Source organism: Aspergillus mulundensis, assembly GCF_003369625.1.
Source record: "Aspergillus mulundensis strain DSM 5745 chromosome Unknown scaffold_2, whole genome shotgun sequence".
Lineage (NCBI taxonomy): Eukaryota > Fungi > Ascomycota > Eurotiomycetes > Eurotiales > Aspergillaceae > Aspergillus > Aspergillus mulundensis.
The window spans coordinates 509,017-536,028 of record NW_020797890.1 but is presented as its reverse complement, the minus strand read 5'-3'; the positions used below and the strand labels follow the sequence as shown (position 1 = coordinate 536,028).

Below are 27,012 nucleotides of genomic sequence, written 5' to 3'. Positions count from 1 at the left end.
CTGCGCCAACTGCGGTTACCCCGCTGCTAAGACTCGCAAGTGTACGAATATCCCTGCATCCTTATCTTTACCTTTGGCGGAGGAATATGCGGGAAATGGTTTCATGACGAGGAACACTGGCTTACGATGATGCGCTGGTAACAGTCAACTGGAGCGAGAAGGCCAAGCGACGCAAGACCACCGGTTCCGGCCGTACCTCCCACCTCCGGGACGTCCACCGCCGCTTCAAGAACGGCTTCCAGGTCGGCACCCCCAAGGGAGCCCGTGGCCCTGAGAACCACAACTAGATCGATTCCGATGTCGCGTTTTCGTTCACCGGGGCTGGAGAGGGCTGGTATGGCGAAGGAGCCTCGCATCTGAAGTTCGGTTTCTCATATGCAGGAGTGCTCCCGCGGAGTTGAAGTTGGGACAGGTCTTCACTTATGCCGTCAGAGCACTTTTTAAATTAGAAGAGAAAGGGCAAATAATTGACGGTATTTGGAAGACAGAAAATCTACAATCGCGTGGGCCTTGAAATGGATCAAGTTCAAAAAAGGGACAAACATGAATGAATTTCCTTTCTATGTTTATGGCTGGCGAATATCCCATCTTGTGGCAGAGTCGATCTTGAGATATCCATTCAATGTGATCTGTCTCTGAATCTATTTTTTTGCCTGAATACTAGGTGTCTATCGAGCCTGACAGTGTACAGCCGACGTCTATTATTTGACTTTCCGCATGTCAACGACCAGCATTGATGAACTACTCCCCGCGCCCGAAAACACTAACGCTTCCATCTCTCTGGACAAAGTACAGCACCTCCTTCTCTTCCCAGGTTTCTTGGCCGGCGCTGTCCCTCTGTCCCCAAGCGCCTCCTTTACTGACCCTGAGTACGCCACTGACATCCCTTGCGGCGCCCGTCTCCAAGTTTCTAAGCTGCATGACCATCTCTGCCCGGTGGGCCAATCCAATAGCAAATGCGGCATGTTCCGTCTCTAGCGGAGTCGCGATGTGGTGAGCGGATGCAGATGCATTGTGTATCAGCGGCGAGTCCGCGGATATTGTCGCGACTGTTGCAGTGGCAGCCTAGATGTTCACAATCGGCAACGGTTAGAGACTTCCTCTCATCGGAGGTTGTAGTCCAACGCTCAATGGCTTCATACCTGCTGTAGCCCTATTATCCACTCCGCCATTTCCGTAGCACCAATGCCCTTACTCGGCCCCGTAGCGGCGAGTAGAAGGTCCGGTTGGTCGACAATCAGAGAAACTTCAGATTCTTCATCTTCTCCCAGGCCTGACGCCTTGAGCTGTTTTATCACCGCCGTAATGTCCCTTTCCAGAGCGTCCAACGCTGCGGCCCCATTTCCTGAGAGGCGTAGTCGCTTCACCTGGCCGGCATCTTTTGTTATTTGTGGCGGGCCATCGGAGCCAGCGGACGGGGGAGGTGGTTGGCGCAGTGATGTGATTCCAGGATGCGGTCTGGTAGGAAGGGTTGTTCGAGGCGTTGGGCCGGACGCGAGGTGTTGGGATGGTGCACGCGACGGTGCGGACGCAGTCGGGCCGCAGAAGAGCTCGGAGAGTCCGTCGACGAAGGCAAATTCTCGTCTCTCAGTCAGACGTGCTAAATCCAGACCCTGAACTTGTCGTCAGAGTGGCGTTAAGACTGCATTCAAGAGCACCACTGCTTACCAGCCTTTTTGCTTCAGACCTCCAAAATTCCCAACCCCGCAGAAAACTCACGAGCACGACTTTTCTCTTCCTCTCGCCCTCAACGCCCCGAAGCCCAGCATCTGTCAAGGCCGCATATAAGAATCGCAATATAAGCCAGTTCCCAGTGGCGCCTACAACTGAGGACACGGCTGTGAGGGACTCTCGTGGCGGGGTCGATATATAGGGCGTGAGGAGGTGGGGGAGGGGCGGTTGGCTGGGCATGGCTGGTGAGCACAGTTAGGGTTCCAACGTCCTCATAAGTTTGAAAGTATGATACCGTATGGCGCTGCGTCACTAAATGTTGGTAGTCCCTCCGCAATTGGTTTTCGCGTGCTGTGTACCGGTAGACATGCGATTAGATAAATTTCGGCGACATCTTGAATATTTTAGTGACGTCGTGAAAATTGGAGCGATTCCATGCATTCCATTGGCCAGTGCCAGTACCTGAGCGGAGGTCCACTAGGTGCCCCACGTCTAAGGCACCGACCTTGGAGTTATCTTTATTTCAATAATATCTAGTTTTCAATACCATGATTTGCTTGATAAATCACTACAGTTCTGGACCAGTGAATATGTAATAGGATAACCTCGAAGAGCGAAAAAGGTAATGTCGTGTTCTTGTGTCTCTCCTGCTATTCGCCGCTGCTCGAGTATGCGTCTATAGCACAGACTACGTAGCGAACGTAGCGAGCCGTTTAGGCGACGGTGGAGTGGTACAATCGCTCTTCTGAAGGGCATAGAGCATGACAGTCAAAGTATGACTTCTCTTATGGAGGAACTGGCAGGGTAAATTGTCGCAAGTCGTAAAAATTTCCAGAGTCACATGACCTTCAGCGCAGGTCCCCCACTCGACAAAAGTGCCATCTTCTTTCCCTCAATCCTCGATCCGCAATCAATCCATTCATTCTCTTTAAAACGCCTCTCATGGGACCAATGATAAGCATCTCTGCTTGATGCGTCTTGCCAGTTTAGTCCCTGGAGCGTGCATCGAGATCTGTTTCCGCCGATCGTGAGTGCGCCCCATACCTATCACCTCGACTGCTCTGCTTTTCGCGATACCCCACTGCTCCCCTCGAGGCCAAGTCTAGTATGTCCGCGGCATTCTCTATGGACATGACCACCGCTTCTTTTTCTTCCATTTTTTGGATGGACAAACTATGAGGCATACAATCATTTGGGGATTTAGTAATTCTTCTGTAACATGGAATGCCGCACCAGTAGCCCCTCTGCTGACAGCCAAACCTCCAGATGACCGCAGTTTTCTATGATGATTGTCAACGAGCGCCAGATACATGATGTCGAAAAACAAGATCACCATGGCTAGCACTCGCGATTCCCATTCTTATGCAGTCAGTCCCCCTTCCCCCCAAGAGTCTTACTCAAGATAGTTCTGACAAGGGGTTACAGTGTGATGAATGTCGTCTACGGAAATCCAGGGTACATTTTTCCTGTAGAGTCATTTTGCTTTGAGTTGAATCTGACCCAGCACTAGTGCTCTAAAGAGAAACCTACTTGCGCTCAGTGCAAGCAGCTGGACAAAGAATGCAAATATAGCCCAAAGATATCCAGAAGCCCTCTGACGCGGCAGTATGTTTAATACGTTCATTCGTACCTCTTTTCCTTTTCGACTTCTCTTATGCCAGTATTGACTTTTGCCATAGACACTTGACCTATGTGGAAGACCGCTTGCAGGCATTCGAGTCAGCCTTAGGGCGGCTCTTCCCTGGAGGTGATTTAGATGCCACTGTCCGCTCTTTATTACATGATCAAGATCCCCTTTCGAAGGAGCGATCTTCCTCAAAGTCTTCTTCCAGACACTCAACTCCCGCCAAGACTGAAGCAGACCGGCATGAGCCAGCGCCAGAAGCCTTACCCCAGCAAGCCGACGGGTTTGACTGGGCGGAGAATAGAATCACTCTTGGAGATCTGACAGACGGGATGGCAGCTTTGTCAATCAAGCCAGAGGGCGCCGGTTACTTTGGTACATGCGGTATTTCCTTTTTACTTCTCGCTTAATACTAACAGTTCGTCGCAGGGGCGTCTTCAAGCGTTGTGCCGCTACGGGCTTTGCTGAAGCATGGCTTCGATTTAAATATCCCACCCGGCTCGTCAAAACAGGCCGATAACTCGGATAGAATTCCGTTGAAGTCACAACTTCTCAATATAGCGCCCTCTGGTGTGGTTGAACAAGCGTTCATGGATGCATTCTTTCTCAATTATCATATGAGCTATCCTTTCGTACATGAGGCCACATTCCGAGCGCAGTTCTACGAACAGCTTCCCCGACCTCACGGACCGGCATGGCAAATTCTGCTAAACACAATCCTCGCTTTAGGAGCTTGGTGTATTGGCGATGACAATTCCGACCTGGATATTACCTTTTACCAAGAAGCCAGAAGCAGATTACAACAAATGTCTGTTTTTGAGGCCGGCAATCTCACCTTGGTTCAGGCTTTGCTATTCTTGAGCAACTACGCACAGAAACGGAACAAGCCAAATACAGGCTGGAACTTCTTGGGTTTGGCCGTTAGGATGTCAATGAGTCTCGGCCTACACAAAGAGTTTCACGGATGGAAAATCAGCCTGTTGCAACGTGAGGTTCGCCGGAGATTATGGTGGGGAGTATACATATTCGACAGCGGTGCGGCGAAGACCTTTGGTCGTCCTATCCTTTTACCGGAGGACAGCGTTATGGACGTGAAACATGTCCTCAACATCCATGACGAGGCTCTCACAACGACAACCACTTCGGTGCCTCCCGAAGTCAACGAACCGACACTGTACACGGGAATGATCGCTCAGGCCAAATTCCACATATTGACAAATAGCGTCTACCAACGTCTTATTTCCGGTCCCAATCCAACCCCAGAAGAGACCCTGGCTCTTCAAAAGCCAATGGAGGAATGGTATAATAGTCTGCCGGACTATATAAAGCATCCCGCTCCCGGTTCAATGTCAGACAATTTTGCCCTGGTTCGCAGTCGACTATTGTGGCGAGATTGGAATTTAAGGATTCTCATCTACCGTCCCATCCTGTTAAGGTGGGCTTCCAGACGATGGACGCCAAACACGCCCACTGAACCAGAAGACCCTTACGAAGCAGAGTGTAGAACGCTTTGCTTCCGAAATGCAAAGCTAACTATCTCATCAATCACTGATTTTGTGAACAACTACCCCTGCACCAGAGTTGGCGCTTGGTATATGCTGTACGTTCTCAAACCACATACCAAAAAAGCTTTACTGACACTCGGCGACAGATATTTCCTCTTCCAGGCAGGTCTGATCCCAATCATCCTCTTGATGACAGATCCGACCAGCACAGAAGCGCCAAGCTGGATTCAGGAGATTGAAGCAACCAAAGCACTTCTCATGTACCCCTCCCTGAGCAATAACAACCTTGCCGGCCGCTGTCTCGACGTGATCCATCGACTCTGCGCCCCGGTTTACCCTTCGACCACCGCCAGTGCCGGTGCGCCGGCCCAGCAGCCCCAGCCGATCTACATGCCCTTCGCCGACCAACTCTACAACGATCCCACCTTCGGCAACTTGTTTCCTGACGTCAACCAGGACCTGAACGTCAGTGCGGGAATGGACTTCTCCGAATGGGTGAACTTTGCCCCAACGCCGCATACGGACTTCACCTGACGCACAGAACACGGCGATGCACCGCGCACTCATCTTGCAATCCGCAGGGAGGCTTCAAAGAAGATGCTGCTTGGCAGGGGTACAATTGGGCAATAAGTACGCATTAATCGAGCCCAGTATTATCATGTCATTAGCAGGGCTGGCCGCGGGTGTTACGCCGGAGGTCGTCATGCCATCGGCACACCACTTGGGATCATACCCGCGTCCTGCTTCGATGGCGTGGGGGGCTCAAGGGTGAACTCAGCTCACCCTATCCACTCGAGTATAAACCCGGCATATACCCCTGAGATCCTATGAAGCATCAAAAATCCCTCTCTAAGCAAACCTCAGATACCCTAACCTTTATCCATCTCAACTTCTCTGCTTCAGCGACCTTGCCTCGATCTATTCTCTTTACCTAGTATATATATTCTATCTACAAACTAGGAAGTGGATGACTAATGACACCACTAATCAGGAAGAAGTTACAAGTAATGCGAAGGTGTACGCCTAAATATATGAGAGTTGAATTGTGAATATTAGGACGTTGATCAGATGACTGATAGTAATATCTACTAGCAACAAGCAGCTCCAGACTGACTGTTGAAGGTTGTCATTTTGCAGAAATCATGGAGCCTTCTCACTCTCAAGTTAGTGAGCCTTTTAAGAGACGCAGGCAAAGATTGAATCTCGCTCACACCAATGCATACATGGCACATGCTAATAGATGAATATAATGGGGAAGCAAAGAATGAGGCAAGAAAAACAGACAAGCGGCCCCGCGAAAGAGCGCGTTGAATTGAAATTGGATAGACAGGACAGAATGTTTCTGTGAGGATAATACCATTTCAATTAAAGCAGGGCTACCTCCTGTACGTGGAACCAGGCGTGTGCAATTGTGTGCAATTCGTGTCGTGAGGTCATACACTTCATATGTCATAGAAAGCTGAGAGAGGGAGCCGCCGAATCATGACGATAATTTCCCATGTATCGGGTTCTCTCCCCCCTTACTTGCGGGATTCATTGGGAGCCCAGTGCATCGGTTCGAAATCTGGGTTTTGGTAGTGGGCATGATTGAAAGGGGAACTACTGTAGGTTAGAGACGTATCAAACAGAAAAGATACAGAGAATTCATACTTCTTGAACGGTGCGGTGACCGGAAGAGGAAGTGAATGGTTCAAGTTCGACTCAATAACGTGCTTACTGAGTCGGATCTGAGGCCCATCATCTGTCCGACGAGGCAACGAACCTAGCATTGGAGGTGGCGGTCCGGATAGTCGGATTTGTGGTTGCGGAGAGGCGATGGGTGGTGGCGGAGGAGGCGTGTGCACAGGGGCGTGGTAGACCTCTTGCGGTGGGGAGACTCGGTATGGATCCGGAGAGGGCTGTGCGTGAGACGGAGAGAGCCGATAGTGATCTGGCGAGGGCCGTGATGGTGAGACTCGATAGTGATCTGGCGGAGGCTGCGATGGTGAAACTCGATAGTGATCTGGCGGAGGCTGCGCTGGTGAGACGCGAAATGGACCCGACGGAGGTTGCGACATTGGAGAGGCCAGCGCATATGAATTGTCCATCATCATGTTCGGAATTGACATTAAGCTGGAATTCATATCAAACGACAAGTGACTGGTATCCCAGGGCGCGTAATCGGAAGATATGGCGTATTGCAAGTTGACCAGCGGTTGCATGTTTACGGCCGATTCCGCTCGGTAAAGTAGGTCGTAATGGCCGCTGTGTCCCAAGTAAGCAAAAAGGGCCAAGGATAATGGCCAAGGATAAAACTGACGGTCGATAAAGCAGGCGAATGGCCCCAAGACCTGGCCTCGTTTGTGTGAGCACATGCGGAGTCACGACATCGCCTTCACTTCGGTCAAGGTATAAGATCTCTACAACGAGCCCAGAACCCTCAATGACTCCATCTACCAATGCTTGCAGACCAATCCCGTCGATCTCGGTCTTGACGGGGTCTATTTGTGTTGAACAGTACCGTTCTATTGGCATGTCCATTGGTAGGAAGGCTGAATAGCGATGGGGATTTAGTTTCATGTACGCGCTGGTAAGGAACTGTCGTATTAGAAATGAACCATTGTCAGCCACAAATAATAACTTTCCACACTTGAGATCTGCTGCCAAGAGACTTAGAGCTTAATGAAGGGGACACTGACTCTGAAATGACAGAGAATCGTCTCCGAATTGTATTCATCATTGAATAGCTCAAGAAGGAAGGAGTCGTCCCGCTCGCCGCGCTCGATTGCGCTCAGGATATTATCAAATGCCTCCTCTGTCGCTTCCACAAACATCTCGTACGTATTTTCGTCCAGACCTACTTGGTCGAGAAGTGTGCTCAACGACTTGATCCGTGCCCGCTCGCGCTGAACTAGTATAGGGTCACGAAGATTGAAGAGATGCTCAAAGTACCCAAAGGCAACAGCTAGACGAGGTAAGATTCCACTCTTCACTTGCGAAGTTTAGGCATTACCTCTCCACCCACAGTTTCCATCTCCCTTCATGATGCGCGACTGGGGATGTGTAACGGCCAGGGCCTAGGAGACGGTCAGCGACATGGCTTCGGCGTGGATTCTCCCCATTCGGGTCTCACGGTTGTCTTTGTAGCAAACGTAGGATCAGCATTGGCATAGTCCATCGCAATTGCATTGGTTGACTGTTTGTGCGAGACGAGCGGGCCCTGTTTGTGGTGTCAATTGAGCACAATATCCATGGTCAAGAACCGGGTTCCTTACTGGGAGCTCCGGCTCATACTTGTTGGAGAGCTGCTGGAACCGCTCCATTTCGGCGGGCGACAGTGGATTCATGTTGAAGAAGGCCGGCTGGTAAGTATAGAGAGCGCTGGACAATCGAGGTATCTCGTGGCTCAAGAGAGCGGGTGGAGCGATAGATTGAGAGAAGTAGCCAGGATAGTATTCTTCTCTGGTGGGATAATGGTGAAAAGGGTCGAAGTGGCTTCTTTGGAAATCCGATAGGGACATCGCATCAGCTGAAGTCAAGGTGCCCTCTACCGTGGGTCGTTCGGAGATGGTTGATGGGGTGGCAGCGTCGGGAGTTATCACTCAAAGCACATGGTTCATTGGGCACAGTCTTCCCGGTGTCCTCCTTCCTTCCTAGCGATGTCGTCTTAATGATGCAGGAACCTGCTGGGACAATGCTTTAGCATCACGAGAAGAAAGTGGGTTCAAGCTATCAAGCGACCGCGAATCTATAAAACGGCCAATCGTACGGCGAACGGGTTGTCTAGAGCTCAAAGAACGAAGAAATAAGATAAAGAGACAAGAACAGGATACAGGAAAGAAATTGAGAAGACAAGACGAAGACACACAGTTGCAGCTTGCTAGAGGCAAAGTGTATCTCGCATGTGACACGCAGTTCAGCGACTGGTTTCCCCACTCTGATACAAGTCGAGGACAGAAAAAGAGCGATGGCTAACCTGAACGAGAAACTAAATATAAGGACAAGTCTGAGGTGGGATCTCGAGATCTTCGGTACTAGCGAGCAACGAACAGGGATGGGGCTGGAAAGATAGCTTTGACCTTTTGTTGATGCCAATGGGACGGTGGATTGTGGATGGGGCCGGCCGGGCTTTGGCTTTGATGAGGGGGAGACTCTTTAGTAGACGATGATACGGCAAGGCTGCCGTCGACAATGATGATAATAATAAAGAGCATGAGCCATTTGAGTCTTGACAAATACCACCACCACCACCATTATTGACAAAACTCCCGATCGAGCAGCACAACATGGTACCCGGACAGACCTCGATCGCCCCATCTTCCTCGCTCATCGTCATCAGATTTTCTATTTCCACTACACCTGGTCACCGGGCAAATGCCGAATCCTCCGCGATGGACCACTGACAGCCCGGCGCTGTTGGTGCTCAGACCGCAACCTCCGCCCTCTCTAGCTTTCCCTTGACAAAAGCGCTCGCAATCCTGGATATTAATGGTCGGAATTGAAATCATAGTTCTCCTCCGTTATGATCACCATCTCCAAGACTTGAGTGTTGACAGGCATGCACTCGAAAGCGACCACATGTCCGTCCACAGCGCCGCGCTTGACTGGGCCGATTGTCCTGCAGCTAGTCGGAGGCTGCGAGTAAGATGGCTGGCCTTCAGATCCAGTTCCTCCTCGTCTAAACATCCCTGCGCCGTTTGTGAACACCTTGTCCAGGAAGAAAACACTACCAAGGCGAGCTCCTTCGCCCCAATTCGTCTTCCGCGCGCTGGCGCGGTTACCGTCTACTACTTGGCACCGCCGGTTAATATAAGTTGCGAGCTGCTACTGGCATCTACCTGAGGAATTTGCGTGACTACGCCTGCGGTGCTCCCACCCGACTTGCGTGCTGCAGCTACCTTTTACGAGGGTGGGCGGATTTGAGCGGCCGAGATGCATAGGCATGATCCCAGGAAGCCTTCTCTACCCAGGTTGCCTTTTCTCGCTAAATGCCGACTGACCACGACGCAAATAAGAAGATTGAGCATCAGCTGCGCACCGGACATTTGAAAGACGATAGGATCTCAAAACAAAGTTTATACTACACGATGCTTTGGCCGCGTCTGACATCCTTGGTACAATCACAAACATCTGAAATCAATCCTGAAGGGTGAGGACCTAGCAGTAGGCGAATGATTGAAGGATTGCTTTCACACCCATTAGTTCTCTTTGGCATCGAGCTAGCGAGCGACTGCTTCCAATAGTCATCCATACATTGGCCGAAGAAGCAACGTGGAACAACATTCAATTCGTCCACCTCCATTTGCTATTCTGATCTACATCTAAAACCGATTCCAGATATGGAACGGGGTCAGACAACCGTGGCTTGTCTCTGGACCGTTCTGCCGGGTACAACCTCCAGGCTCTAGCATCCAGCCATCTTTTCCATCCGCGTGGGCAGCCACGGCCGCCTGCTTGGAGAGATTCGCCCAATCCCTCGCTTGCATGTTATCCAGGAGAAATCTTCCCGTCGTTGAAAGCAAATCGGCCCTTACTCCCTGTCGTGCTACAAGTGACAGGACTCAATTCGATCCAGCTAAAACCACCTACCTTGCATATGCTATCTCGGAAACGCCGTCCGGACCATTCAATTCTATCCGCCAGATTCTATGTCAAACGATATGCTCCCGTACCTGGATCTCCTTTTCCTTCGCTTTTTGGCTTACATACAGAGTACATATGCATTCCCGATTCGCCAAGCAATGACAATTGCTGTACTCTGGGCTTCTCTGTAGTTTGAAGGATGCGTGAGGGCTTTTTACAATTGCACCAATCAACATCTGTCTTGAGCTTCTGTGCTTGCGGGAGTGTCGCGGCTCTCCCCGGCAATATTTGCTTGTTCCGGCTCTGAGCTTTGCGCCGTACACACAGTTCGATTGACGTCGATCGCTGATCGTAGTTGGATCATTGTTTGCTACCCGCGGGGATCTTCTTCCCACCTGGTACAGGGGACACAAAACCCGGGGCACCCCGCCATGCCACTACCCGATGGCATCACGAATATTCAATAATGATTACAAGAAGCGGCGCATTGCTTGCAAGCTGCCTCGGTGCAAGGCTGCAAGCTGGATTTGACAAGTGAACTAGGAGGGAAAAGCGGACGGCGGACGGGACGGATGCACGGTGGCATTAGTCTGAGCGAGCCAGCCGATCCTCCTCATGCAGCTCGACCTCCTCCTACCGCAGTCACGGCTCACAAGTCACAAATCAATTGCCCTCGGCGTCAAGGATTTCCCCTATTTGCAGCTCTGTTCGAACTTCGGCCGGGCTCGTAGCCTTGTACATATGTAGCACAAAGGAGACGGATCTATCGTGCTATGGATCTTATCACGCGGAACACTGCGTTAGGGCTCGAAATTGGAGAAACAAAAGGCGTTCATACAGAATGGGACCGGAACCATTCGACGACAGCTCGCCAATTGGCAACAACACTCCACAGCTGCATGGCGATATTTGCTATTATTACTCCGGCCGGCGTCGGCTCTTGACCCGCTGCCTTGGCGGTTGTAACAATTGCCAAAATGTTCCGTGTTGAGCAGTTGATACTTGATAGCTAGTTGACTGGTCGCTGGATTGACTTGTCGTCGGGATATTCCTTCTCCTAGCGCCAGCACGCTGCATCGTACATAAGCACATAAGTACGTGCGTGAGCTACGGCTTACGGTGCAATTGCCTAAGCAAGCGGAGGTACAGGGTACAACAGCGAAGTACTCCGCGTTGGTGCTCCGTACAAAGTAGGTGACATACTTTTAGGTAACATCATGCAACGGACCATGCCGACCCAATAAGCAGCGAATGAAATAGGCTGGAATTGTTGTGGCATCTATGGTATGACCGTATGACGACTAGACAATGAACTCGCTCTTTTTTTCCCATTGCCCTCCTTCGTCAATCTTCGAGTCGGACGCGCCGTAGTCCTTCCACCAGTCTCTGTCTACAACTGCAGCTTCATTTTGTCGCGGGACTATGCAATGCATCCCCACAAATGAACATGCTCGGTTTCCTCTTGCGATTGGGGGAAGGACGCGAGACTACCTAGACTCGAGGTCTCAGTCGAGACTCGAGGGTCAGACAAACAATCACGCCTTCTGTTTCCTCTTGAGATCCTACAGGTCATTTTGAGCTGTGGATTATAGTCGTGCAGCGTTCTGGTGCAGCAGCAGCGCATCTGGACCATTGGATTTGGGCGATACTCGCGGTGTGAGACGTTGAGAATGAGGGCAGACCGGATATACTTCAAATGTATGTAGTATGCATACAACGAGGAATCTCACGGATCCGATACGATATGATGCATGATTCAATAATAATGTCTTCTTGTCTCGAAATTCTTCAACAGGGATCGTGGAAAGTGAGATCCCATGATTCGGCCATCCAAGTAGAACTGCTTCTGCACTCCATGATCCGTACAACATCCGAATGCTTCTTTCCTTCCCCGCCTAAAACAGCCCCGACCCAGCCTTGAGTCCTCCTCCTCCTGCTTTGTTACCCTTCCCCCCTCTCCGCGATCGGTGGCCGCCAGAACGTAGTAGTCCCGCAGCATCGTCGTCAAAGCCCGATTGGTAGAGCATGGGTCCTCGCATGCCCATCCCGGTCGGCTGCGAGACATCGTCGTTTTTGAAGCCATCCCCGTCGTTCAGAGTCACTTGCCAGAGTACCCGGAGGGATTCGTTCCACTCCTGTACGGACCGGAGTCGCTCCACATCGCTGGCGCTTTCGACTACGACCGTGCCACTTTCCTGGTCGATCTTGGCGTTTAGTTTCTTGTCAAGAATAAGGAAGCCAAGGATGTCTTGGGCTTCTGTGACCGAAATCTTGATGTGTTTAGAAATGAAGCTAAGCGTAAATCGGGTGTATGGGGCGATCAGTTTGAGAATGGCCTTGGTCCGCATATTTCGGCTAACCTCGTCGATATTTTCTGCGATGAAGGGGTCGGCCAGCACGTCCGGGTTCTTGCTTAGGATCTCCTCGTATGCGTGAATGTCATCCCGCTGGAAAGCGTCGACCAGATCGGTCATCGCGGAGATGCGGGGGTCATTCTTGTACGGCTTTGTCTCTTGCGAGTGGAAGGGATTGATATCCGATTTCATCAACATGGTGGTCAGCACGAGGTACTTGAGCACCTGGATCCGTTGCATCGAGCCCGCCTCGTCGTAGTTTCGGAAAGACTCGAAGAAGTCGCTCTGCGCCTCCTCCCAGTTCTCCTCGCTCATGTGCATCTTTCCTCCGCATTCTCGAATGATTCCCATGATCTTGGGGTGGGGTACCGCCGACCGTACGCGGAGGGCGCGTTGATAGAGGGCCTTTAGCCGCTTGTTGTTCTTCGTCTCGGCGTACATCTGAATCTCTAGCGCGTATAGTTCAAGCAGATATGTGCCCTTGCTGGGATCATCCGACCCATCCTCCCTCTGACATGCTCGGTGTAACTCCCGCACTTTCTTGCTCAATTGGCCATACTCCCTTCGTTCCAACCACAGACGGGCCAGTTTAATATTCGTCTTAAGCCACAATCGCTCATTGTTCGTGTTCTGGAAGGAGTTGAGAGTGAGGGAGTAGAACTCTTCCATGCACTGGTACGCCTTGTCGTCATCCGACCCCTTCTCGATATAGTCAAGCATGTTATTGATCGACTTTTCGGAATAATTTCGCGTGACCGCCGATTTGACGTACGTTAAGAGTTCCCTGTAGTGTTCGACAGCCTAGAATGTCAGCCTAGGTCTATGTCAGAACTCAGAACTCAGCCTACATCGCTGTATCTCCCGAGTTTGAACTCAAGCTTGATCGCTTGTTTCAACCCTTTGAAGCCCCTGAAGCTATAGTTAGCATCCGGGCGACAGGTCCGGGGGGTTTGTATGATTACCAATCTCCCTTGTCCTGTTCCAAAGCGGGTACCCCCAGAAACTCGTCAATCGCTTCCTCTGGATTGTCGACCTTGATCTGTTTGGCATTGTAGTACTTGTTTTCGATCCCAATATCTTCTGTCTCGTCGTCGTCTGCATCTTCGTACTCGAAGTCATATCTAGCATCGGCGAGTGTGAGAGGGGTTCTTCGGCCGTCTGGGACGAACTGTAGTGGCGATGGTACTTACTCCTCATCCGCAGAGTCGTGCATGAAATCATCGTCGTCAGACATCTTGGACGTATAAACTGGGCGTGTATGTGATAAAGGTATGAACAGCTATTTGAGAGTGTCCAGGTCTGACGGTTTGAATAAGAAATGTAGCCTGGTTGTATCGATAAGAGTTCTTGTTGATTGTTCGGGAACACTGAACTGGAGCTCCCGAGTCCCGGCCCTTTAGCTATCAGCATAATGTGGCCTGAGGCGTCAACTTTTCCCCGCCTTCGTCGAGCCTCGTGTGGGTCCTGCTGTCTCTATGGATTAACGGTCCAAGACATGGAGTTTGGGGGCTGCTGCCGAAGCTTGAGGGCTTGATAGGTTGCAGTCTTTGCTTGGGCAGGCCTATCTTTAATCATTACCTCGGCTCAGAGTTGGTATCAGACTTCTAATCACAACTCTTGGTGAGAGACTTCTTCAATCTTTGACTGACCCGTACCAACTATATATCTTTAGATCTACATGAGTCTAGAGCCATAACTATCAACCTATGACCCTAGAGCTCACCGAAGCATACATCTCAAAGACATTGGCCAAAGAGCGCCCCTATACCTTATACCAGTAAGATGAATTGGCTTCTACATAAGTATAGCCGAGGCACCATGCTCTAGTAGATACAGATTCCATGTAGAAGTCGCAAGGGGCCGGCAAGAACATCTGCGCCAAACGAGAGGACCGGAGAGCGGAAACCAAGTAATGACAGGTCTATTCCGAACCAATTCCATCTGCTGGACATATATTGTCCGGCTCAGGCACCGGATGAAGCGCTGGAACTTCAGCCGCTTGGCAGAGGACGATCATCCTATTCGCCGGATCTTTTGGCAACTTAGCCCGATGACATCGACCTCCACGGCCCACGACTGGGGCGCAGTCTTCATTTCTTCACATTCTTCAGCTCATATTTGCACAGAAATATCCTCACACTTTCAGCATACTCTTAAACGCCCTATCCTTCCCTTTATCCGTACAGCAGCGCTGTGGACAGCAGTATCGAGCCCTCGGACCCCTCGCACCCCCTGGAGAATTTCCCCGATCTCGCTCCGAATACCTACGACCTATAACCACCATGGATTTCTGCGGGCGCCAAAAAGTCGTTCGGCGCAAGATGGTGCTCCTGTCAGTCAAGCATACGACGAGATTTTTGGTATTAGTATCTAACCGTCAGCCAGAGGAGACGGTGCTTGCGGTAAAACCTCGGCACTGAACGTGTTCACCAGAGGGTAGGTCCCCTCGTATTCCCATCCCACGCCTGCGATTACTGACAATCGTCATCTAGGTTCTTTCCAACGGTCTAGTGAGGCTCCCATCCAATACAGCATAAGTTCTAGCATTAATAGCTGCAATGTGGCTTAGTGAACCGACCGTCTTTGGTTCGTGGCTCTCCGCCTCTAGTTGACCTGATACTGACTCGACTCTTCTAGAGAACTATGTCCATGGTATTTTCTTTCCCGCTTCATCTCCCGGGCTACACTTACAATTGTAAGATATCTTTGTCGACAATGTGCACATGGAACTATCATTATGGGACACAGCCGGCCAGGAGGAATTCGACCGATTGCGCGCGCTCTCATACGAGGATACCCATGTGATTATGCTGTGCTTCAGTGTAAGATCAATGGTCAGCTTCCCGAACCCATGGCTAATTTGTGGAACAAGGTCGACAGCCCCGATTCGTTCGAGAACGTGGCCAGTAAATGGATTGAGGAGATCTCGGAGAATGTCCCCGGGGTGAAACTCGTCCTCACGGCCCTCAAGTGTGACTTGCGCAAGGACGAGTATCAAAATGATAACCCGAACGTCATCACATATGAACAAGGACTGGCAAAGGCGAAGGAAATTGGGGCCGTGAAGTACCTCGGTAAGCCGCTGATATTATTTATCGCGGGATGAGAAGTGATCTAATGTGCTTTCAGAGTGCTCTGCCGTCCAAAACCGCGGTATCAGAGAGGCGTTTTACGAAGCCGCCAAAGTCGCCCTTGAGGTCAAGGCTCAGAACTCCAGCTCATCGCAGAGCCGCTGCACCATCCAGTGATTGCAGCCTGTCGAATTTCGCTTGCGAATTAACTGTTTATATACCCGCCGATCTCAACATTCAGTCTGATATTCTATCCATTTTCGTGCGCAAGTCCTGGGAGACCTGCCGCTTCACGACTCAGCAATCAGCAATTTAGCCCTGCGATATCTGCTTCCTCGTCTATTCTTCGATATATATATTCTACGCTAGATACACCACTTACGCTAATATCTTAATATGCTGTGCCGAGAAGGAAACCAAGATCGACTTCACATTCAGACACCGGGATAGTGTACGCTCAATCGCTTGCCGTGCCTCCCATCGAGTAGTTTGCTGCTTTTGCTCGATAGCTGACTTGGACGCAGCGGCCTGTTTCTCTCTGTTCTGTGGAGAATGTACGCTCTATGCATGTATCTCTATCCGATGATGTTCTAGCATATGTACCGTTGGATCGGATCTACTGCGACTTATCGACTTCATTATCATGTCATTGGGCAATTTTATTACACCTGTCCAGTAGGACACTTTTACACAGTATCTATAATCTAGCACCTCTGGGGCTCTGACCTACTGAGTATCTGTCTGGCCTACAAGATCTCCTTCGCCCACTTTATAAACCTCTTCAATCCTCTCCCCCAGCGCACTCCCCTCACACGCGAAATCACTATTTACCCTCCGTACAAACGCATCCACAAACCTTTCCGCAACCTCCTTCACGATAACTCCCTTGACCCCCTGCCCCTCCAAGCTCGTCGTCTCCCTCCCCTCAAGCCCACACGCCACAATCTGCCTAAAGAACCAAATCGGCTCCTCCGTCACATTGAACCCAATCCCATAGCTGCTGATATTCCGCCTCAGGTGAACACCGACGGCCGTGATCTTCCTGGGCAGTTCGTCGCGAGAAGGACGCGGCACCCAAACCCCCGGATCTTCCGTGATCAGCCCCTCGAGCCCATACGAGCGCAGCACGTCCACGACACTATTCTCCAGCAACCGGATATGGCACCGCGGTGTCAAACCTAGTCGTCGCAGATCCAGAATCGTATATGCGACCATCTGCCCGGGACCATGATACGTTGTCTGTCCGCCCCGTAGCGTCGGGTGGTACTCTGCTGTTGGCGGGGCTTCATGCTGCGACTGTGGCTGCCATGACGACGGCGGAGTAAGTATTGACCGGATCGGCTCAAGTGCAGGTGGAAGAGAAAGGGTCCTTGTGGTAGCGGGCGTGGTGTTTGACGGCGGGAGGTCGCGGCGCCCTGTTGTGTACACGGGATTCGGGGAGAATGTGATTATTGTTGGGTCCGGGGGTGGTGGAGCCGTCGCATTGGCAGACGGACTCGTTACGAGCTTTTTGTGCGCGAGGAGCCGCGTTGTCAGGGTTTGTTGGAGGTTTGCGACCCGCGTGAAGGAGGTTATTTCGGGGAAGTGGAGGTGCGCGAGTCTCATTTTACTTTTTTGTTCTGACCGGATGGGAGGACGAGGTAAGATGAAGCTCAAAGGTGCTGTACTGATTGAGCGTTGAACAAGCAAATATGCGTATCGGAAGAGACTAAGGTGGCTCAGGTAGCTCAATGCATTGTACCAGAGAATTGTGGAGTTAAGTTGGGGTTGAGGGAAGTTGGAGTTGGTGGAATGGGCAACGTCACTGATAAAGATCATGTGATAGCTTCATGGCATACAATAACCTAGTCCTTTGCTGTTCTCCTCGACTAATGAGATGCTATGGCTTTTTTTAATTGGGCTATGCACAGGATAAGGGGTCCCCTGCACCTTGTGTGCTACATTCAGAAAGCATCAAGTTTGAAGTTAGAAAGAAAAGACATGGACTGGAAAGCAAGTCGATGGCCGTGATACTGTTACGGGGCAAACGATGCTATAGCCTTAACGCCCTTCTACACCCGCGTACGTAACTTCTAAATTGAACGTACCAGGAATGATGTGAACAGCAGGAAGCTCGAAGCCACAGAGCCCTAAAGCACGACACCGTTCGCTCCGGCCTCGCCGGATACCTCTTCGCCTTCCTGGACAACGAGCCAATCTCGCACACCTCCCTTCCAATCAGCAAGCCGACCCTCGCGCACTCGGACAGTGACGACCCGAACATCCTCGTCAATTGAGAGACTGGGCCGGCGCTGACCGGGCGGCGGTACCTGACCGAACGTGCTCATTTCCTCCTCGAACGTGTTGTTCTCCAAATGCCTGTCCTTACACCAGGTTTCCTCCTCAGAATCGGGCTCCAAAAAGCGAGCTTCTCCGGTGATAGTGGTGGAGATGCTAGATAGTGCACTCGTGTTGAGATTCAATAGCAAGCTAGCCAAAGATGACCGGGTTGCGGCGGGCGGAGGCGACCCATCGCGAGTGTTGCCGGTGTTCGAAGCACGCGTAGGCGGACGATGTGACACCCAGTCGTGTACCAGTAGTGAAACCCGGGGGTTGGTTTGTAAGTGGGTGGTTTTCCGAGACGAAGAGTTGGTGGTCATGATGATCGTGGGGTACGGATCGAAGGGAGTAGAGGGTAGAAACGTGTAGGACATAAGGGAAATGTGTGGGGTGAGGCCATCACATGTTGCTAGATGAAGCTGCAGGCACCATTGACATTAGTGGCAGCTAAAAGGACCGAGGAGCTTCAATTAGACGTACAAAGCGGGAGTTCTTGAGGCACGACGAAACCTCCGGCGGAAGAGTGGTTGCAACATGGCGATGGGTAGTCGTAGCAGAAGCCTCGTACGAGAGGGGAGGATTTAGTGAATCGGTCATAGTGTCTGGTCTGGTGTTAAGTGCGCTCGGAGGTAAATGCACAGAGGGCATAATTGTGGGAGCTCTTGGTTGAGAGTTCAAGGTGGAGGGGCAATTACTTCATGGATGGGGTGGCGACCCCGACCGCGCTTTACCTGATTCGGCCTATAGCAACGCGGCCGGGAACGGCTTTGACTATATTCTGGAGTACATGATATTGAATAGGTGCGTCAGTCAGCAGAGCATGTTTGATGTGATGCATCGGATTATTACTGCTTCGCATGTTAATACTGAGTACAGAGTGGTCAAGTAAGGAGTAGCTTTAGGCACCAGGCAGTGGCAAGGCTTTGAGGAGATTCAACAGATCCATTTATCTTGGACAAGATCAACAGCGTCCCCGTCCCTGTCGTATGACCTAAGGCCGGTAACTGGAGCAAACAGTCAAGGTGATGTGTACACGCAAGCTGAAATCTAACCACACAGGATCATCTCTGTCCAGACCAAGAGCATATCTCCTGTCCATCTAGCCTAGACCCCAGCTAGAGTAAGCCATGTCGCATTGTCGTCATAGATATGGGGAAGCTGAACCGGGGATCACCAACAGCTCCTGAATGAAGGGAGGATCTCCATCTCAATCTGAACCAGCAAGCTGATATTATTAAACAATCTACAAGCGGCCATATAAGACACGGAGGTCTCTTACGGCAAGCACAAGCTTGGACTTTGCAGCTAACAACGAAAGGCTGAGCTAAGAGCCCAAGACAGTAAGACGCCTTTCCCCGCACATCGGCTCCAGGCAAGCTACGGGTGCAGTGCTATCCCCAGCTTCTCTCCTCCTCAAATCTCTTCCCTCTTTCCATCCCATCCATCGCCATTGGTGTGTTAATTATTCTTGCGTCTTGTCTTCCCACCATCTGGAATCTGGGGAATACCTCCTCGACAGCCTAACCCGACTTTGCTGACCCTGGTCTTTGAGCGAGCTGCTTCCTTACTGGTTCTGAGGGTTACTCCTGAGGGTTACTCCTGCTGTGTTGCAACCCCTCCACTCAGCCGTTCGCTTTGTGCACCTTGTGTCAGCTCCGTCTAATCCCTGCTCCTTGTCTTCTATATCCCCCTCTCTTCAAACCCCCTCTTGTGCTCGTTTTCCACCCCCGGACAGGTGGTATTCTCCCCTGCTTCCCGTTTGTATCCGTTGGGCAACATTCGATAAACAAGCATCCTGTTTTATCTTCGCCGCTTCTATTACTCTGATTGCCATCTGTTGAATTTCCTCGGTATCAGCTGTTTGAATCGCATTTGCATCCGTCCTAGTCATGCTTGCCCCTCGAGTCTTGCGGCCTGCATCTGTGCTGGTCCGACCTTTCCACACAACTGCCCCTGTCTTCCGTTCGCCCTCCATTCGCGACATCACACCCGACTCGGCTGAAGAGTTCACTGCACGCCAGAAGGAGTTTCGCGAGAACCTGGAAGTAGCTCGCAAGAAGAGAGAGCAGCAAGAGAGTCAGTCAGTCGGTGCTTCTGCTTCCACCTCTGCATCTGCCCCATCCCCTGTTGCCCGTGATCGCCTCCGTGAGTACGCTGACGCTCCCGCTGCTTCCTCCAAGAGCAACGCGAGCGATGAAAAAAGCCCCATCTTTGATGCCGCCGATGTTCTTGATAATCAAGCATTGGGCTCACTTTCTACCCACCGTTCTTTAGGAGACGAACATTTGAAGGAAGCTAACCGGTCTCCCAAACGCGGACCGCTATCTTCCCTGATTTACGGCACGAAAGAAGGCCAGCAGCTCGATAAGGACATCGAACGCTCGTTCTCACAAGTTCTCGCTCGCGGCAAATACGTGCACTCCATCGTCTTCCACGAAGTGAAACCCGACCGTGTCGATGAGTATGTCGACCTTGTTGGCGAGTGGTATCCTAGGATGGCTGGCACGGAAGAGAACCGCGTGAATCTGGTAGGAAGTTGGCGAACGCAAGTGGGAGACAACGAGACTTTCGGTACCTATACCTGACCAGACCACCCAATCTGGTGCGTATGCGCAATTGCAGCGTTGACGCTAATATCCATCTTACCAGTACATATTTGGGAGTATCAGCGATACGAAGGTTACCACGCGTCTCTTCACAATATCTCGCGCCATCCAGATTTCCCTGCGTTCGACCGCAAACTCAAGAGTCTGATCAAGAGCAAGAAGACTTCTTTGATGCAGGAATTCTCGTTCTGGCCTACAACCCCACCGCGCCGTCTAGGAGGCCTCTTCGAACTCCGATCTTATACTCTTCACCCTGGCAATCTCCTCGAGTGGGAAACCCACTGGCGCCGCGGTCTCAAGGCGCGTCGCGAAGTGATGGAAGGTGTCGGTGCCTGGTTCGTGCAGATTGGGGATCTGAACACAGTGCACCATCTATGGCAGTTTGCGAACCTGGAAGAGCGCAAGATTCGCCGAGAGCAGTCGTGGGGCATCGAAGGCTGGGCTGAGACCGTGCATAAGACTGTTCCGCTCATTCAAACCATGCAGAGCCGCATTCTGGTTCCCATGCCTTGGAGCCCTGTCGGCTAAGTTTCATTCTTCACCTGGCAGTGATTTCTTCACGTTTCAATAAGTCCAGCTTCGGGTTGTCAGCACGATCTGAACATCGAAGATATGACGGGTAGACCGTCGTCGGGATGATAGAAACCTGTCTGTTTGCATGACCGACTTGCATTCTGGATGTACTGGGATGAATTCGCCTTCACTTGGCGATGCTTTCATTATTGTATGAAATATGGTATCATTAGCGCCTCGCGGTTGCTCACAGCATGTATTTAGTGCGTCAATCTCAAGCATTCTATGCAACCACGACCTCGTCACATCGTCGCCTGCTTCATTTCTTGGTTTCTGGGCTTTACCAAATGATATTGCGTAGAGCCGTTCCCGTAACATATTAGGCAGACTCGAAACTTAGCGCTTTGGCGTCATATGGCTGCCTCGGATAATTAACGGCGGCCAACTCACAGGTCTATCCATCTTGGCAGATAATCCACCATGCAACGATCGTCATAGGAAACTGGAAAGGCGTACGAATATCTTGCTGGTTCGTTCTTTCCTTTTGTCTACGGAGCAACGCCGTAGCACGTGGCCAATCGTTACCCACCATTACACTCGATACTGGCCGTTCTGAGTGGGCGCGCTGTCCTGTAACATGCTCCTTACTTGTAATCTAATTCCCCGCGGCCGCCCTCCGAGGATCATTTTTCCACCGGCAGAAAAAAGCGTCACATAAATACAAGAACGCTTGATATTTCTGGACTGCGACGGCGTCACGGGAAACTTCCGGGCCACTTTGCAGACTTCCCTCCTATTCTTCGCTTTCTTGTTAGAGAGCCCTCTCCGAGTCACTCACTTGTCATTTCTCAATCTTCTTTCACCTGTCTATTCCTACCCTATCCTTCTTTCGCAGATTCCAGAAGGCCTGCCGTGGACGAAAACAAAACAAAACCGACCAACCCAGTCCATCGCATCAGGAGCAAGCTAATAGGGACAACTATACCGTAATTCGCCGCTGCGAAAGAGGCGTGCCGCCCACAGCCAAAATGGTGTACATCCGACAACATGAATTATCGAACCTCAAGGACTATCGTTATGCCGGCGTTGACCACTCGCTCATCAGCCGATATGTCCTCAAACCGTTCTATAATAATGTTGTGATCAAGTTCTTTCCGATGAGCATGGCGTGAGTAGTGACGCTGGTTGCATCTTTTGTGCTTGGCCCGACTAACAGCCTCTTATTTTAGACCTAATGCTGTAAGTCTACTACTAGCCTCTCAGCCCTATGCGTCAACACAAAGGAGCCTCAAAAGCAGAGAAAATGGGACAGATGGTGGTGTCCAACATTGAGAATCCCAATTCAAAGACCTTGAAGAATTGGAAATAACCGAGGTCCTGTAGATCACCTTGACAGGCCTTTTCTTCGTCTTGATCAACCTCTTCACCGTCCTATACTATAACCCCACTCTGGATCAGGACTGCCCACCATGGGTCTATGCAAGTTGCGCCATCGGTATATTCCTGTATCAGACGTTCGACGCTGTAGATGGAATTCAGGCGTATGATTTACCATTGTCCATAGCTTGAATGAGGCTAACCTGCCTTTTAGACGGAGAACAAAGCAGAGCGGCCCTCTTGGCGAGCTTTTCGATCACAGTAAGTCGAGATGCTGATATTACTGGCCAGTATATCACTGAGACTTGCTCTGCAGGCGTTGACGCTTGCAACACGGCCCTGGGAGTCTTGATCTTCGCCGCAGTCATGAACCTCGGCCAGTCTTGGGCTACGGTTCTGACTCTTTTCGGATGTATGCAGCCCCAGAATCCAGGCGTGGAGCAAATCTAACGGAAATCCACAGCTACCATGACCTTTTACGTCCAGACTTGGGATATGTACTATACACAGGTCTTGACGCTAGGCATTGTCTCTGGCCCCGTTGAAGGAGTATTGACGCTCTGTGTCGTGTTCGGTATCACCGCATACATGGGAGGCGGAAGCTTCTGGCATCAGCCTATGCTTGAGACAGTCGGTGTTCCCAGATTTGACTTCATTCCTGAGCAGCTCTATGATTTGCCCTTCACGCAGTGGTATCTCATTTACGGTGGGATCATGCTCTTCTTCGCCACTGGCTCGAGCATTGCACATGTCATTCAGGTCCGCAGGGGACGCGGCAAGGATTCAATCACCCCCCTTTTCGGCATCCTTCCTCTCGTTTCGATGTGGGTACTTGCGCCGGCGTATCTGTACCTCAACCCGGCGGTTCTTGAAAACCACCTTATTCCTTTCGCCTTATATGTTGGTCTGATCAATGCATACGCTGTTGGACGAATAATCTGTGCCCATCTGGTCCACCAGGAGTTTCCCTACGCCAACATTCTCCTTGGACCTCTTGCTTTGGCAGTGGTTGATAACGCCGGTGCGATGTTTGGTCTCTGGTCGTACCCTTTGATCGAGACAATCGGACAGCCCGCTTTCGTTTTCCTGTGCCTGGGATTGGGTCTGGGTATCTACGGAAGCTTCGTGGTAAGGCCCTGCATCTGCGTTGAGGCTTTCTGAATCACTAATTGCTTTCAGCATGATATCATTACGACCATTTGCGATTACATTGATATCTGGTGTTTGACCATCAAGCACCCATACGTGCCAGAGGCGTCCGTCAATGGCGATGTCGTTAGAGCGGCCAAGAAGAACCTATAAGAACTGTTCGAGGCACACCGACAAGCCAACTAACTATGTGAGTGCTCGCGGATCAAAACAAAAATACCTGGAATGTCGCCGGAGTTTGTATGGTGGCTAAACGATTTGGAGCTGGGCTGGTGCCCGCTACACGAACGTATCATTAAGATCATGCCTTATGTCTGAGCGGATTGGATTAGCGATAGAGTGAAATATTAATAGATGCCGTGATTCCTTCTCTTCAGGGACCTTGTAGTAAAAGTTATGCAGAGTTATGCATATTTGCCACTGAGAGTGAGTAAGCAATTCCAGTTGCTTCTAAGACAAGCAGTTAGCGAGGGTTGGAACCCTACGCTAGCCCCCAACGGGCCGACGGGGGGCGGCCGTCGAGAATTCGCTTCAAACTTCGCCATCTCCACGAGACCTCTTCTGACGCTTTCACACCCCCAAGCCGGCCATCTCATCAGCGCTCCATCTCAACTTTCTTCGCTGATCGACTTTTTGTCTCGTCAAGATGGTAAGTTCTGCTTGCCCATTTCCTGTGTCAAAGACGGCCATCGATATTCAGTCACGCAAACGACGATCAATCTCTGCTCTCGTGGTCACCCTCGCTCTCGTCGCCGCCACGCTGTGTCGACCGGCCATCATGAAAATCCAGTTACGACCTCAATAAACCATGTCACTAACGCCGTTGCTCGCGTAGGTTCTCGCGGTCGACCTTCTCAACCCCACTCCTCAGGCTGAGGCCCGCAAGCACAAGCTTAAGGTATGATGGCGCGAATTCGGATACACCTGGTTTCGATAACTGATCGTGGGATTCTCTGGACAGCAACTGGTGCCCGGCCCCCGTTCCTTCTTCATGGACGTCAAGTGCCCCGGCTGCTTCAACATCACCACCGTCTTCTCCCACGCCCAGACCGTCGTTGTGTGCTCCGGCTGCTCTACCGTCCTCTGCCAGCCCACCGGTGGTAAGGCCCGTCTCACCGAGGGCTGCTCTTTCCGCCGAAAGTAAACGTCTCGACAACCGAGTTGGAGCGACGACGATTGCAACGTGGCGTTTTTCGATGATGATGGATTAATACTATTTTTTTGAGAAAGCACTTCAGATAGAAGATGGAATCCTCGCCCCTTGCGAGAAACCCCTACAACACTCATGGACAATGAGAAAAATGTTCCTACACTTTACATCGCCGTTCAATACCAAAAAGCGTTTTCTTCACATTGAGGGGAGTTCCGGATATCTGGCACTTGATCGGTCCACACTCTGTCAACTTATTGCTTTGTTTCCGTCAAAAACCAGTTTCTTCTCTCCTTGCTGTGTTTTATGCTTTTTGTACATCGTTTCTCAACGAGCGTACTCGGTTTCACGCACCATGGGATGTATACAGCAGCCGCGTCCGCCTGAGCCGTGCCAATCGAAGCGAGTTTCGGATGCCAGCAGGCATAGGGGCGACCAATCCTCCATTGGCGAAGACGAATGGCCACTTCGGTGGCATGTGCTTTACGGACGCGTTGGGTCTCCCGGTATAGTCTCAGTGTCTCAGGCCGCTGAACCTGACTGTACGGAAGAGCGCAAGCTGTGTCTCCTAGGTGCAGTAGCGAATTGTACACCTATATGCACTTGATCCTCGAACCCGTAGCCCGTAGTATCCACGGTCCACTTGATCCCTGCCTTCGGGCTTCGGCCCTTGCGGCTTTACCCCATCTGCAGTATCCCTAGTCTTATCTTTAATACTTGTCCGGGGCCCCGGGTCCACATGTAGTCTTCCCGACGCCCGTCCTAAGTTGTAAATTGTAGTTTCATGTTGTCTCTACTGGGTCCAATTGTACTTGGTAGACTTCTGCACTAGAAGCTCTACCTGGCAGCATATTTTCTATTGTATCCTGGACCGTAAATTCATAATGCTCTATCCTGTCACGGTCCTACGCTCTGCATGCTCACGCGCGCAATGCGATGACTGCCTCTTCGACACTGAGTATCATCGCCTCAGAACAGAAGAGGGCCATGGAACTTCTTTGAAGCTCATGATATAAGTAAGATAATAAGCAAAGCCATGATAAAAAAAACCCCCCCTTTCCCGCCTGGAGTCATGCGCGTGGGACCGTGGGTGCTTGGCATTCCGCCCGAGCGTTATCTTATCGCTCGCTCTCTGTTGACTCCAAGCCCCTCACCTCAACAATGCCATTCTTCTCTTACACTTCTTCTCACCCAGTTTCTTACCCGCCTCCCTCTCTCTAAAAGCAATCTCGATTCAAAATGGTCGCCCGCCCGCCTCTGAAACTCCTCATGCTCCATGGCTACACACAATCCGGCCCTCTCTTCCACGCCAAATCCCGCGCCCTGGTAAAACACATCACCAAGGCATTTCCTCTTCACGAAATCTCCGCCATTTACCCAACGGGCCCTCTCCGTCTCAATCCCGCCGACATACCCGGATACACGCCCATGGAAGACTCAAGTACCGGCTCTGACGAGAAGGAGGATATCGAAGCATACGGCTGGTACAGACGCTCGAATACCGCGGAGCCGCCGCTGTACGTTGGACTCGAGGACGGGCTCGATGCCATTGCAAAGGTTCTAAATGAAGAGGGGCCATTCGACGGCGTGATCGGATTTAGTCAGGGCGCTGCGATGGCGGCGATGGTTGCGAGCTTGTTGGAGGGGGAGAAGAGGAGGGAGGCGTTTGCGCGGTTTGCGCCGGCTTCGTCTTCGTCAGCTGGGGTGGAGGGGTTTGTGTATCCGGCATCATTTGCGAAAATCGACCATCCCGCTATGAAATTCGCGCTGTGCTATAGTGGGTTTCGGTCGCCGGGGGATCGGTACAGGGCGTTCTACGAGAGTCCAGCGATCCAGACGCCTATACTGCATGTGCTGGGGTCGTTAGATGCGGTTGTTGACGAGACGAGGAGTCGGTCGTTGGTTGAGGCTTGCGTTGGGGATCCGGAGAGTGAGGGCAAGGTTGTTTGGCATCCTGGGGGTCACTTTTTGCCGAGTCAGCGGCCTTATTTGGATGCTGCGGTGAGGTTTATTAGGGAGTGCTTGGAGGGTGGGCAGCAGGGAGGTAAGGGTAAGGAGGAGGAGGACGTAAATGACATGGACCTGCCATTTTAGAATGGTCTTATACCTGG

The 27,012-nt window shown here is 51.3% G+C and overlaps 10 protein-coding genes across 10 annotated transcripts; 5 read left to right on the top strand and 5 right to left on the bottom strand.

The window, feature by feature from the left end:
* Positions 1–741: 741 nt before the first annotated feature.
* DSM5745_02844 (uncharacterized protein) lies at positions 742–1,911 on the bottom strand (the record flags this gene model as incomplete). The annotated part of the gene is made up of 3 exons (XM_026744860.1): positions 742–1,065; positions 1,143–1,613; positions 1,720–1,911. The coding sequence occupies 3 exons, from the start codon at positions 1,909–1,911 to the stop codon at positions 742–744; spliced, it is 987 nt and encodes a 328-aa protein (XP_026605726.1).
* A 1,094-nt stretch (positions 1,912–3,005) lies between these two features.
* Positions 3,006–5,334, top strand: DSM5745_02843 (putative C6 transcription factor (Gal4); the record flags this gene model as incomplete). The annotated part of the gene is made up of 6 exons (XM_026744859.1): positions 3,006–3,038; positions 3,097–3,126; positions 3,182–3,276; positions 3,351–3,670; positions 3,725–4,895; positions 4,947–5,334. 6 exons carry the CDS (start codon positions 3,006–3,008, stop codon positions 5,332–5,334), a joined length of 2,037 nt encoding a protein of 678 aa, XP_026605725.1.
* A 986-nt stretch (positions 5,335–6,320) lies between these two features.
* On the bottom strand, positions 6,321–8,126 carry DSM5745_02842 (uncharacterized protein; the record flags this gene model as incomplete). Its single annotated transcript, XM_026744858.1, has 7 exons — positions 6,321–6,399; positions 6,451–7,044; positions 7,100–7,377; positions 7,479–7,744; positions 7,805–7,856; positions 7,913–7,999; positions 8,055–8,126. 7 exons carry the CDS (start codon positions 8,124–8,126, stop codon positions 6,321–6,323), a joined length of 1,428 nt encoding a protein of 475 aa, XP_026605724.1.
* Positions 8,127–12,257: 4,131 nt separating this feature from the next.
* DSM5745_02841 (putative COP9 signalosome subunit 2 (CsnB)) lies at positions 12,258–13,950 on the bottom strand (the record flags this gene model as incomplete). Its single annotated transcript, XM_026744857.1, has 4 exons — positions 12,258–13,517; positions 13,565–13,625; positions 13,679–13,837; positions 13,907–13,950. The coding sequence occupies 4 exons, from the start codon at positions 13,948–13,950 to the stop codon at positions 12,258–12,260; spliced, it is 1,524 nt and encodes a 507-aa protein (XP_026605723.1).
* A 1,503-nt stretch (positions 13,951–15,453) lies between these two features.
* rho3 (Rho family GTPase RHO3) lies at positions 15,454–15,964 on the top strand (the record flags this gene model as incomplete). Its single annotated transcript, XM_026744856.1, has 2 exons — positions 15,454–15,790; positions 15,846–15,964. 2 exons carry the CDS (start codon positions 15,454–15,456, stop codon positions 15,962–15,964), a joined length of 456 nt encoding a protein of 151 aa, XP_026605722.1.
* A 549-nt stretch (positions 15,965–16,513) lies between these two features.
* Positions 16,514–17,392, bottom strand: DSM5745_02839 (lipoyl(octanoyl) transferase LIP2; the record flags this gene model as incomplete). The annotated part of the gene is made up of 1 exon (XM_026744855.1): positions 16,514–17,392. One exon carries the CDS (start codon positions 17,390–17,392, stop codon positions 16,514–16,516), a length of 879 nt encoding a protein of 292 aa, XP_026605721.1.
* A 524-nt stretch (positions 17,393–17,916) lies between these two features.
* DSM5745_02838 (pyridoxamine 5'-phosphate oxidase family protein) lies at positions 17,917–18,703 on the bottom strand (the record flags this gene model as incomplete). The annotated part of the gene is made up of 2 exons (XM_026744854.1): positions 17,917–18,525; positions 18,587–18,703. The coding sequence occupies 2 exons, from the start codon at positions 18,701–18,703 to the stop codon at positions 17,917–17,919; spliced, it is 726 nt and encodes a 241-aa protein (XP_026605720.1).
* A 1,292-nt stretch (positions 18,704–19,995) lies between these two features.
* DSM5745_02837 (NIPSNAP family protein) lies at positions 19,996–21,240 on the top strand (the record flags this gene model as incomplete). Its single annotated transcript, XM_026744853.1, has 2 exons — positions 19,996–20,677; positions 20,756–21,240. The coding sequence occupies 2 exons, from the start codon at positions 19,996–19,998 to the stop codon at positions 21,238–21,240; spliced, it is 1,167 nt and encodes a 388-aa protein (XP_026605719.1).
* Positions 21,241–22,253: 1,013 nt separating this feature from the next.
* On the top strand, positions 22,254–23,904 carry DSM5745_02836 (aminoalcoholphosphotransferase; the record flags this gene model as incomplete). Its single annotated transcript, XM_026744852.1, has 7 exons — positions 22,254–22,393; positions 22,455–22,464; positions 22,609–22,766; positions 22,817–22,863; positions 22,919–23,014; positions 23,066–23,730; positions 23,782–23,904. The coding sequence occupies 7 exons, from the start codon at positions 22,254–22,256 to the stop codon at positions 23,902–23,904; spliced, it is 1,239 nt and encodes a 412-aa protein (XP_026605718.1).
* A 2,236-nt stretch (positions 23,905–26,140) lies between these two features.
* DSM5745_02835 (alpha/beta hydrolase) lies at positions 26,141–26,995 on the top strand (the record flags this gene model as incomplete). Its single annotated transcript, XM_026744851.1, has 1 exon — positions 26,141–26,995. The coding sequence occupies one exon, from the start codon at positions 26,141–26,143 to the stop codon at positions 26,993–26,995; it is 855 nt and encodes a 284-aa protein (XP_026605717.1).
* Positions 26,996–27,012: the final 17 nt, after the last annotated feature.